We start from the raw sequence: 12,393 nt of genomic DNA on the forward strand, positions 1-12,393 counted from the left end.
CATCATTTATGAGCAATATGAGGAATGGAAAATCTGTATGCATTTTATGCAATATGGTGCAGTTTGATTTCCCACCCCCGTCGATCAACGTTTTGCTTCAACACGGCTATACAGACAGACGTGGTTTTCAAGATAAGAGATCCTTAAGAGACTTGACTTCAGAGCTTTCTTGATGGTTACCTGTCTTTTCGTTCCAGTGGTATTGCCTTTGTGAGAGCCAAGACATTGCAGGTGTGCAAGCAGGTTCAAGGTCTCAGCAGGGCTGGATCCTGACATCTGGCAGTCCCACGGTGTTGCACCTGTGTGGACCTCCGCAGCAGCATCTTAGCAACAGGGGGACCACAAGCTTACTTGAGCAGAGGTAGTGGCCTTCAGCATAAGACAACACTTCTTTAAAAGCTGTTACTTTTCCAGGAAGGCAGCCAACCTATCTCTCCCTAATAACCTATAGGGAATATATCAACATATCAGTTAGCTGCAGCAGTCAATGGCTTCTGTTGCAACAAAAAACAACTTTTTCTGATTTAGTACAGGCTGATCTTAAAAATAAAATAAAATACAAGACACATAAAAAATATGTTGTTACCGGCTAAGCACGCTATAACTTTTTACATGGTTTCCTTTGGCTTTGCAATTCAAATGATCAGCTGCTGTAAATCAAGGGCCCAGCCCTTTCAAAGTGTGCCTCTGCCTTTGCAAAAATGGCATGGCAAAGGTCCAGATTTATTATCTCATTTATTTCCATATACAATGAGCTCAGTTTGCAAGTAAATTTCTAAACTTCCAGCTGCATAAACTCTGTCTGTGCTTTCATAGTCACACTGGATTCCTTCCATCTCATGCATCACTCCCTGTAATAAATATCATGTGGGCCAAATCCTGTGTAGGAACGCAATCCAGGGGAAGCTGTGGCCATTGGTGGATTTCCATTAGTGTGCCCGGTATGATAACACAGGTGTAATGGGGGAATGAGTTGGCCTGTGGAACATTTATTACTACTTTATGTGATGTGCAGGATGGAAAGAAGTCAGCTTGAATTTTAAGAACTTAGGCTGCATATATGAGGCATGCTGAAAGAAAACAAAATATTTGAGAGTGGGGAGACATGCAAAGATTGCAGTCAATTCACATCTTCATAGTTGTCATGTCATGATCCAAGGCTTAAGGGACGAGGGGTGAAGGATTCAGAATCATCCCATCTTAAGAACAGAGATATTTTATTTAAATTTGACCATGCCCACAAACAAATGGGCCACTAAGGGGGAAAAAACAACAACATTCCATAATCCATTGATTGTGACATTTCAGACTGCTGCTTACAAATTATCAGTACAGTTTACCAAGCATTATGGTTCATGTACAATCCTGAAGAGGGGATAACTGCTCTCTTCTTTTTCAGCGATGCCTCTGTATTGTAGTGTGCACAAAAATACCCTTCAGTGACTAGGGAAGCCAGTGTGATATAGTCATTAGAGTGTTTAACTAGGACCTGGGAGACCAGGGTTCAAATCCCCACACGGCCATAAAGTTCGCTGGATGACCTTCGGCCAGTCATTGCCTCTCAACCTAATCTGTCTCAAAGGATTGTTGTGGGACTTAAATGATGAGGGGGGACAACCCTATACACATCCCGTAGAGCTCCTTGGGGGAAAGGTGGCTATATAAATGCAATCAATCAATGGGGTATTTTACAATACTTTCAAGGCTACCCAAATTTAGTAAGGGGAAAAAAAACCATTCCATGCTGGCCTCTGAGTAAGCTGTCCTGATTGGGAAGCTCCATTGGTCCAATTCAGAAAAAAGCTGAAGAGGAGAGGATATGGGTGAAGATCCTGAGTGGGAACCCTTTGCTGAAACTCCCCGGTCCAGTTCAGCCTCAGGCAAACTTCAAAGTGAAGAGGAGATGGGACGATGACGTGGTCTTCGAGAACTGTGGAAAGGGAGTAGACGAGATGAAAAAAGACAAAAGATTTGTCAATGACACAATGCGGTCTAAATTTCACAAAAGGTTCATGGAGAAATACATCAAGTAGTACTTTTCCTCCCCCCCCCCCCCCCAATTTTGATTGTGCTGTGTCACTGATGGACTGAATGGAGCAAGCCTTTTCCTTCCTTCTGAAAAATGTGGTTAAAGTGAAAATCTGGCAACGGGTAGCAGTTCTCCAAGCCACAACTACCTTCTTAACATAAAATGACCCTGCCTCTGGAATACTTCCCTTGTTTACTTGTTTTAGCTCGGACAGTTAATTTCCCAGAAATGTTTCGTTTCGTTGCTATGAAATTACTTGTAATGGCCTTTCTGTAAATGTTTTGAAACCCTTCGCTCTAAAAAGAAAAGAGACAAAGACAAAAGGTGAGGGTCATTCTCTGTAGTCTGACCGTCACCTGCAGCACCTGATCCTCAAAGGTATGCTGACCCTGAGATGTAGGATGCATGGCCAAGCGTCTCAATAACATTCATCCAAACTTATTATAGGGAAAGCAGTCATATTTAATTCCCATGCAAAAGAATCAAGAGATGCTGCCCAGGGATAAGTGAGGACAGGAAACAGAATGAAATGTGCCAGCTCTCTCTCCCCCCCCCACTCCGTCTGACAGATTACTCTAAAATGAGCTAGTGCAGACACATGCTTAGTTCATAGGCCCATCAAAACTCAATAGTCCAGCGCACTCAAACATGACTATAAATCTGCACGTGAAGGTTGTTAAAGCTGAGGTCTCCCCATCCCATCACGTAAATGTCTGTGTTAATTTTAGTCGCCAGCTGTGACCCTTTAGCTGATAACACCATGTTGTCATCACATAAGAATAATTAATAAAAGTGAAACAAATAAAGCCCATTCTCTTGCAAAGTGCCTGTAAAGATTTGGTTCAGCCAATTTCCAAATTTCCCTGTGAACATCGATTTGGAGCGCATTCCAAATTTCATTGCAAATGAATTCAGAGATTTGGTTTCACTGGGTTTTTTGTGTGTGTACAGTATGTTTGTTTTAACTGCATTCGGTATCTAACCAAGTTATCGAGCATATCATTATTTTCCACCCCAAAAAGTTCCATTACAAGCTTCAGTTTAGAGGTTTGTGGATTACAAGTTGGAATTAATATATATGTATAACGACTCATTAATGTTTGGATTCACTCATGTGAGGCACACCTAGTATCTTGTGCCAGGCAGCAGGTTGGAAAAGGCAGCCGAACAAGCACCTCTTTGCTTACCTGCCTAAGCCCTAACTAGCCCTAACTATTCTGGATGAGCCCCCTTCACTTAACCAGCCACTCTTGGGCTGCTGGAGCACTTACTTGGCCAGGCATTCCACAGCAAGCCCAACACCTTATTGGGATGTGGAGCTCCCACTTTGAATCTACCACACAAGAGGAGGTGGGCAGCAGCCGCCGCCAAGCCAAAAACTCTTTGGCTGTCAGCATTTGACTAGGCTGGGTGGCAGCTAAAGCACCAGACTGGGCAACAGTCATTCACAGATACAGTTAGAGGCCTTTAAATGGACCTCCTCTCAAGACTTGCACAGTCAGGTCTTGCAAGAAAAAGTCTCGTGACATTTAGCAATGTCTTGTGGGGCTTAGCAAACAAAGCTCCACAATATTTGAGGCAACCCCCCTGCACAAGGGTAGGGGAACTGGATCTGGTCAGACTCCTCGTGGGCCAAGTTTGACAGGGGGTTGGAGAAACCCACCTGTCAATCACCTGGCGTCGCAGTGACATCAGGAGGCCTCTTTGGTTCACAGGGGTCTTCAGAAGCCCCTTGCAAAGAGCTATCTTACAGTAGGTAGTGGCTGTTAGTGAGGCAGGGTGTGATGTTGTCAAGGGATGGCAATATCAGGGAGCTCTCTATAAGTTGGCATAATTGTTTGGAATAGTCCTGATATTATGTTGTGGATACTTCTCTCTCTCTCTCTCTCTCTAATCTAACCAAGTAGCTAAACAGTTAAATATACTGCGCTATCTGATCCCATTCCCCCCCCCTCGTTTTGCACAAACAGAGGGAAATGTTTCATTGCTTGCATTTCTCAGAACAGTGAGTTCACAGCCTCCTGTATATTTCATAAAGTCTCGGTAGAATAGGTTAAAGATAGAATTGCATAATTAAATTTTTAATTTTGACAAACACCCTGGGTGTCTGCTTCATGCCTTGTGGCAGTTATGTTAACCTCTTGCCAGCTTGACAATAAAATTATATAATATAGCATAGCAGGCAATTTGCGATCCCAAACTCAATTATATTGGCATGTTTTTGCTTTAGCAGACAGCACTTGGTGTAAAAGAAGTTGTTTATGGTGGCAGACTATGGGGGCTTCCACATATTTCTCACTCATGTCTTTTGCTGAGAATCCAGATGACATTCCTCCCAAATCATTACATTCCTGCTTCCCAATTCTAAAACAAACAAACAAAATGTATCATTCTGTCTCTTTAATTGCTGGTTTTATTGTATTTTTGTTGTTTTCACTGCAGATGTTCTACGATATCTGAACTGAATTACTTCACTGAGTTTGGAGGTATGGTTTGTGATATGTTTGTTGATGGTGTGTCATACTACCTCTGTCCATTTTCTCAGCATCTTCCCACCATTACAGCCGTACCTTGGAAGTCGAACAGAATCCATTCTGGAAGTCCATTTGACTTCCAAAATGTTTGAAAACTAAACCACAGCTTCTGATTGGCTGCAGAAATCTCCTACAGCCAATCAGAAGCCGTGGAAGCCCCGTCAGACGTTCAGGTTCCTAAAGAAAGTTCACAAACCGGAACAATCACTTCCGGGTTTGCGCCGTTCGGGAGCCAAAACATCCGAGTTCCAGGGTGTTCAGGGTCCAAGGTACAACTGTGCTTGTTTTATAATGCAGCCCTTCCGCTAGAAGTGAAACTGTAGGAACCCCACTACAGCTAAAGACCAAAATACAGTGGTACCTCTACTTACAAATAACTCTACTTACGAATTTTTCTACTTACAAATGGAGCTCCGTCCGCCATCTTGGATGCGGTTTAGATAGGATTTTTTCTACTTACGAATTTTTAAATAGGGTTGCTTCGACTTACGAATTTTTTTCTCCCAATGCATTCCTATGGGATTCGACTTACAAATTTTTTCGACTTACAAATGTGTGTTCGGAACGCATTAAATTCGTAAGTAGAGGTACCACTGTAAAAATAAGACAAAGTTAACATAGGGTCTGACAATTTCACCTTCTTTCCTTTTCTTACATTGAAACTGTAGCAAAACTATCTGCAACAGTGACAGAGGGGGAAATCTTGTCAATGTTACTTCTTTGTTACAAAATATACCTGAAAACTGAAGATGTAGCAGATCGTCTTCCCTTCACCCCTTCATCCACTTTGACTTGAGTTTCAAGGGTTGAAAGATGGGAAACGAACAAACCAGCCACTTTGATGCCATAGGAGCTTTTCCTGGGAAAGGAGAGGGAGGGGGGGATTTCCTTCCACAATTTTAGCTAATGATATCATGTATCTTCCCTTGCAGTGAGAAAAATCCTCCCTGCACCCAACACACACACACCTCCAGCCTCCAGCCCAGAAATCAAGTTGCTTTATTGCAGTGCAATGACACATTCCTGCCAGGAAAAAGCACTGAAAAAGGTTGTGGCTTGGCAATGGGTGTAGCCTGCATAAAGTCTTGAGGGCCAGAGAGAGAGGCATGGAGGGCCATATTTTGTCCCTGCAGCTGAGGTTCCCCATCTCTGCTTTTGCAGAGAGAAAAAGAGTGGCTGGCTCAGGTTCCCTGATTGTTGCAATAGTGCCTGCAGGTGCTTTAGTTAAACGGACTGGTGGGGGTAGCCAAAGTCTCCCCACCACAGTGTTTCCCTTCTGAAAAAATAAATTTATGTGGGAACTTCATTTTGGGCAGTTGTCATTGGAACAGGCTAGTGCTTGTATGCTACAGTAAGATCACAACTTGCACTGATTTTACTTAGGCGATCACAGCTTTCTACAGAACACAAATAGATAGATAGATGATAGATAGATAGATAGATAGATAGATAGATAGATAGATAGATAGAGATAGATAGATAGATAGATAGATAGATAGATAGATAGATAGATAGACAGAAGACAGGATACCCTTGTGCAGTGGTCCCAGAGGACTTACTTAAGAGCTTTTTCTGCAAAAGGTTTTCCCACTGGGCCTCCACAAGATCTCATGGGGTCTTTGTGAAATTTCACAGGGCCATCCGAGATCTCGTGAACCTCTCAAAGGTGGTAGGAATGCCCTTTGCTTCTATAAAGCACTTTTAAGCCCTCCATCTTGCTTACCAGCCTGTGTGAGGGTTGTGAGATATCTCAAATGGCCCCGAATCTCACAAGATCTTAGACAGTGGGGGTGGCTCTGGGGATCATTCTGACTTTATGTGATTTTGCATTTACATGCAACTCCTGGGAATGTAACCCTTTCATAAGTTGTGTTCACACTGTATTAATAAACATGGCATTTTTTTGTATGTGTGTCAGAGAACTTTTGTTATTGGCCAGTACAGAAGTCTGGGGAAACATGTAATATGCAAACCACTGTTTACTGTTTACTGAGAGGGAGAGGCCAAGGTCTGCTCATTTCAGGAGCCGTGTGTGTGTGTGGTCCATTCTAACCTTGATCAAGAGGTCAGCATGTTAAGCTTACTGATAAAGACTTATGCTTGTGTGTACTCATTCCTTTTCCATCATTCTATTACCAAGTGCCCTGATGACTTTTTATATGTTGATATTCTTTATTGTGGGGTGTTTGTTGTTGTTTTTTATTTTAAAAAAATGTTTCTTGTAAGCAGCCTTGGTGGGTTTTGTATCCTGAAAATTATTAAAGGTGTGGCAAGAAAAGAATTGTAACAAGCAAACAAAAAGCAAGATGGTCCTCTCTCCATTCACTTAATTAATCATTATGTAGTTTTATTATGCAATGCATACTACTTATTCACTTGTGTTTATTGAGTCACCAAAGATCTGTGAACATAAATGCACCCTTCTCTTTTTCAGAATTGTGCTCCCAAACTCTCATTCCTTGGAGGTTTTTAAGCAGAGGTGGGATGGTCATCTGTCATGGATGCTTTAGCTGAGATTCCTGAGTTGCAGAGGGTTGGACTAGATGACCCTTATGGGGTCCCTTCCAACTACGATTCTATGAATGCCTGTAGCACTCTCATTAACATTGCTGCAACATTGGAGTTACATACTATTTGATGATGGACCTGAAGTTGGTTGTGTTAGTGTAGCCAGTCCTAGTTAAGTATGCATGTGCTGGTGGGGAAGGGGGGAAAAGCTTTAAGATGAGGCCATAAATCTTAATTTTCCAAAGTGTCATTATGCCCTGATCCTATAAGGCTTGTAAATACAAGCACTTGGGCATTCATAACACTCAAAGCACCTGTGAGCCTCTCTTGGGCTATTTGCAGAAATGTGTGTGAACACTGTTCATGCAGAACAAAAAGGAAGAAAGTTTAGATTGAATGTCTATTTTACATTTTAATCACAAATGTGGGGCAGAAGTGGGGCTCGTGCTGCCATTGACATGGCTCACCCTTTCCTGTTTCGCCAGAGTTTGGATATGGCGTGGGTAATCTTACGTTTCCGTTATTATATTACTGTATATATAAAGCAACCCAACTTGCTTTGGATTCCTCACCCTTCTCCCTCGCTCACCAAGGAGAATGATGGGTTAAGGAAACGGAGAACAAAACAAGTATTAATGGGATGCATTTCGTTGAAAGGCGGTAGTGATAAGATATGAATAGAGGTAAAGTACTTGGCATTAGCGGATGACAATTGGATTGTATAATGAAGGCAAACACGAAAGTGAGTTTTAATGCCTCACTCCTAAAGTCTACCAACAAACAGTCCCTGGGGCACGAGAAACGCCTACAGTGTTGCTTTCAAACGGGCGCCACTGACATTAACCTATCAAAAGCGCGCGGCCACTAGTCTGTTACGCCTGCTATTTCTTTTTGCAAGGCACCAATGTAGCTCGACTTTGGGATCTAGTAGGATGGGAGGTCCGGGGAGGGGGGGGGTTGGGAAAGAGGAAGGAAATCAAACAATATGCAATCCGGAGGATGTATATAATAATTGTTTGTCTCGCCAAAATGAAATGAAATGAAAGGCGAACCTCCCTTTCAGGAGCTCGTGGTACTCAAGCGCCACCTACAGATGCTGCGTGGAAAGCAAAGCCCGAAACAGGAGACGATGCCCCGAGGACGCGCTCCGATTCCTACAAGCAATGAGCTCACCCAGCATGACACCCGGCGATGTGGGAATCATCTCTCACCAGATTCACCTTCGCGGATTCTGGTAAATAAAATAATCACCGTAAATGCTCTGCGAAGGCGTTCAGGCTATAGGAAGCCGAAGGAGAAGAGAGGGTGAAATCATTAATCCAACTCAGCTTTAATGATCCATATATACGAGCCACTCGCTCGCTGTGTCTGTCTCCCCCTCCCCACGAAGCTGCAAGCCCGGCCCCCTTCGCACTTCCACTTCATCCCCCCCATTTGCAAGAGCCGCGGCGAAGGGGGTGTGTCTGCAGACATGTGGGGGAACTTAATAAAGGCCGAGGGGAGGAGCCGAGGGGCGGAGTTGAGCGGCGCCATTGGCTAGCCCGGCGAGTGATGTCACCCATATGAAACCCTGATAACTAGTTCGGAGAGGACCCGCAACTTTTGCAGAAGGGGGAGTGTGATCCAGCGACATCTCTGGGTCCGGGCGGCTGCTGTGGCTGCTGCAGGGGGAGGGGAAAGAGCCGGAGCGAGTCCTGCTTCTGCCGCTGCTGGAGGAACGGCCAGCGGCAGCAGCCCAGGGAGGAGCAGGAGAAGGAAAAGCCGCTTGCAACTTGCACACCGGGCGTCACCTTGCAACCGTTCGCTCGAGGTGTGCAAGCAGCCGGTGGGGGAGAAAAGGAAAAATAACATTATTATTTCGAAATAAATCGCGACCACCGGAAGGCAAGAAACTCAAGCGAAGCGACACACCCCCACCATGGTGCAGCAAGCGGAAAGTCCAGAAGCCGAGAGCAACCTGCCCAGAGAAGCGATGGATACCGAGGAAGGCGAGTTCATGGCTTGCAGCCCGGTGGCGCTGGACGAGAGCGACCCGGACTGGTGCAAAACGGCCTCGGGCCACATCAAGCGGCCCATGAACGCCTTCATGGTGTGGTCCAAGATCGAGCGGAGAAAAATCATGGAGCAGTCGCCCGACATGCACAACGCCGAGATCTCCAAGCGCCTGGGCAAGCGGTGGAAAATGCTGAAGGACAGCGAGAAGATCCCGTTCATCCGCGAGGCCGAGCGGCTGCGCCTCAAACACATGGCCGACTACCCCGATTACAAGTACCGGCCGAGGAAAAAGCCCAAAATAGACCCGTCCGCCAAGCCCAGCAGCGCCAACAACCACAGCCCGGAGAAAAACACACCCACCAGCGCCGGCGGAGGAGGCGGCAACAACGGCAGCAGCAGCCACAAAAGCGCCAAAAGCTCCAGCAAGAAATGTAGCAAAGGGAAGACGTCGTCGTCGTCGTCGTCTCCGCCGAAGCCCGGGACGAAGCTGGCGGCGCACCCGGGCGACTACGGCGGGGACGAGTACGCCCAGTTCGGCGCGCTGAAAGGGGGCGGCAAGGCGGCCAAGTGCGTCTTCCTGGACGAGGAGGACGACGAGGACGAGGACGACGACGACCTGCAGCTGCGGATCAAGCAGGAGGACGATGAGGACGAGGACGACGAGGAGGAGAGTCGCCGGCAGCAGCAGCAGCAGCTGCGGCGCTACAGCGTGGCCAAAGTGCCGGCCAGCCCTACCTTGAGCTCGTCCGCCGAGTCGAGCGAAGGCGCCAGCCTGTACGACGAGGTGAGGGGCGGCGCTGCGGCGCACGGTGCCAGCGCGGGCCGCCTGTACTACGGCTTCAAGAGCATGCCCAAGAGCGCCCCGCAGGCCGGCCTGCCGCCGGCTTCCTCCCGCTCGATCTCCACTTCCTCTTCGTCCTCCAGCAGCAGCGGCAGCAGCAGCGGCGGCGAAGAGGCCGACGACCTGATGTTCGACCTGAGCTTGAATTTCTCGCAGCACCCGCACGCCGCCTCCGAGCTGGGCGTCGGCTCGGCCGCGGGGAACCTGTCGCTCTCGCTGGTGGACAAAGATCTGGATTCGTTCAGCGAGGGCAGCCTGGGCTCCCATTTCGAGTTTCCCGATTACTGCACCCCGGAGCTGAGCGAGATGATCGCAGGGGACTGGCTGGAGGCGAACTTCTCCGACTTGGTTTTCACCTACTGAGAGAGGAGGACGACGAGGAGGAGGAGAAGGAGAAGCGATGGGCAGGTGAACAAGCTGAGAGAGCGATCAAAAGGACTGGGAAGCAGAGAGGGGCAGATCGGGGAAAGAGAGATGCTTACACGCTGAAAAGTGGTGGAGTTTTGAAGTAACGACGACAAAAAAAATGTCTTTGGTTTTTTTTTCCCTTTTCTTTTTTCTAAGTCTTGAAGTTAGTTCCAAACCGAGTCTGGAGTTGTGATTTTTTCCCCCGTTTTTGTTATTTTTCCCTTCTGATTTTTTTCCCTTTTAATTGGTGATCGCAACAGCAGCAGCAAGGAGAGAGAAAAGCAAATGGGACTGGGGGTTAAAAAGATACAGAAGGCGCTGTTTGAAGCTTGTGGGTCTTGCGATTGAAGTCTGGAAGATGGTCTGCAAAAAAAAGAAGAAGAAGAAAGTCTTTTGGCAGCACAACTATTACTCAAGGGGGTTTGTGGATTTTTTTGTTTCTCCTACAAAGATTTTTAAAGGACCGTTCTGATTTTTCTGATATATTTCTCTCTCTCTCTCTTTTTTTTATTTGTAAAAGGGACCATTGCAACTGTTTTTGTTTGTTTGGAGGGAGAAAACTGATGTCTTCTATGCATCCGATTCTTAACAAAGCTGCAGGGAGCTTGGAAAAAAAATGCAGACTGTACAAACGCTTACAAAAAACAAAAACTGTGAACTGACTTAAGATCAGAGTTTACTTTTCAGATCAAATTGTTTATGGTTTTACAAATGTGATTTCTACTTGCCAACTTTTTTTTGTAACTTGTTCCCTTATACCTCCTTGATTGAATACCAGACAGCCTAGACCTCAGTACACAAAGGTATTGAAACATTTTTGATACATAACAGACCTCAGTCTTTTTTAAAAATTAATATATTTTCAGGCGTATTTTTGTACAGTGAAAGGGAACATTCTTGCTGTGTTTTTTCAGTAAGACTTTTCAGGCACTTCTTCCCTTTTATTTTTATGTTTTATTTTTTTTCTCTGTTTTTAGCATGCAAGTTATATGGGTACGTTTATGTCCTGGTTTTAAAAGGATTAAAAAAAATCCTTGCATCTAAAGGCCTTGTGGTTTAAAAAGAAAAAAAAGAAACACTTTTTTGTACAGCTATAGTTCAGATTTGTTCAATATTTGTAGGTAAAGATTTATTGAAAATGGTGATATAGACCTCAGAGCTGTTATCTTAGTTTAAAAGATTGTATATGTACTGTACTATAGTAGGAATTTATGTATCTCATACGCTGTGATATGTGGATGGGGGCCCAGATGGAAGGTATGAAACTGGATTCTCGACTTTTTTTTAAGCAAAAAAAAAAAGATGGAATGGGAAAAAAGAAAGGCACATAGTAAAAAAAAAAGTTTCTCATTTTGTGCAATATAAAGTACAGGCCATCTGCGTATTTTGTAGCAAACAGTGGCAAAAAAGCAGACTTGTGCACTGTCAACATCATTGCCTGTTTGTTTGTTTTTTTAAAAAAAGAAATGCTGAAAGTCTGTATCTTGACGATTTTAATAAATCAGCTGGAACTGATAGAAACTCGATTCGCTATTAGTGTCTATAGAAGGGGTGCTGGTGGAGATGCCATGTATAATAGCCAACCCCTCCCTCACCCATGGAGGAGCCTTAGCTGAGGCTTCAGGGAGACTTGTTGGGGGGGGAGGGGAGCGAAGAGAAAAAAGGGGGAGGTTGAAGGTAGCATATATAGACTTTTAAAGGGCTGATCCTCCTCTTTTTAGACCTCTTCCTTTGCTTTCTCTCCCTCTCTCTCTCCCCCCTTCCAATATGCTCTTCTCCCTTTCTCTCTCCCCCTCTTCCCTCAGTTATCCCCTCCTTCGGCTTTTTCGTCGGAGGTACTGAGTGGGCGGAGGCGAAGCAGGAAGGCTGAACCCGGGGCGGGGAGGGGGGGGGAAGGAAGGAAAAAAAAGGCGGTCGGGCCTCTCTGGTTCAGTCAGTGCATGTTTTCGGGCTGTGCGTTTGGGTGGCGCGCGCGGGGGTTTCTTCCTTTCAAGAGAGAGGTGGCAGTAGGTACCAAGGATGCTCGCGTCCTAGGGAGCCGGCAGGCTTGCCTTTGCCAGGAAGGGATTGTGTGTGTG

The 12,393-nt window shown here is 45.5% G+C and overlaps 1 protein-coding gene across 1 annotated transcript; it reads left to right on the top strand.

Moving 5' to 3' along the window:
* Positions 1-8,689: 8,689 nt before the first annotated feature.
* SOX11 (SRY-box transcription factor 11) lies at positions 8,690-12,190 on the top strand. Its single transcript, XM_035109893.2, has one exon. The coding sequence runs from the start codon at positions 8,990-8,992 to the stop codon at positions 10,268-10,270; it is 1,281 nt and encodes a 426-aa protein (XP_034965784.1). The 5' UTR covers positions 8,690-8,989; the 3' UTR covers positions 10,271-12,190.
* The last annotated feature ends 203 nt before the right edge of the window (positions 12,191-12,393 follow it).

This window comes from Zootoca vivipara, chromosome 3 (assembly GCF_963506605.1).
Source record: "Zootoca vivipara chromosome 3, rZooViv1.1, whole genome shotgun sequence".
NCBI lineage: Eukaryota > Metazoa > Chordata > Lepidosauria > Squamata > Lacertidae > Zootoca > Zootoca vivipara.

What these genes read in the sequence shown, in the direction of transcription:
- SOX11 (XM_035109893.2), top strand. Translation starts at nt 8,990, where the DNA reads ATGGTGCAGCAAGCGGAAAGTCCAGAAGCCGAGAGCAACCTGCCCAGA.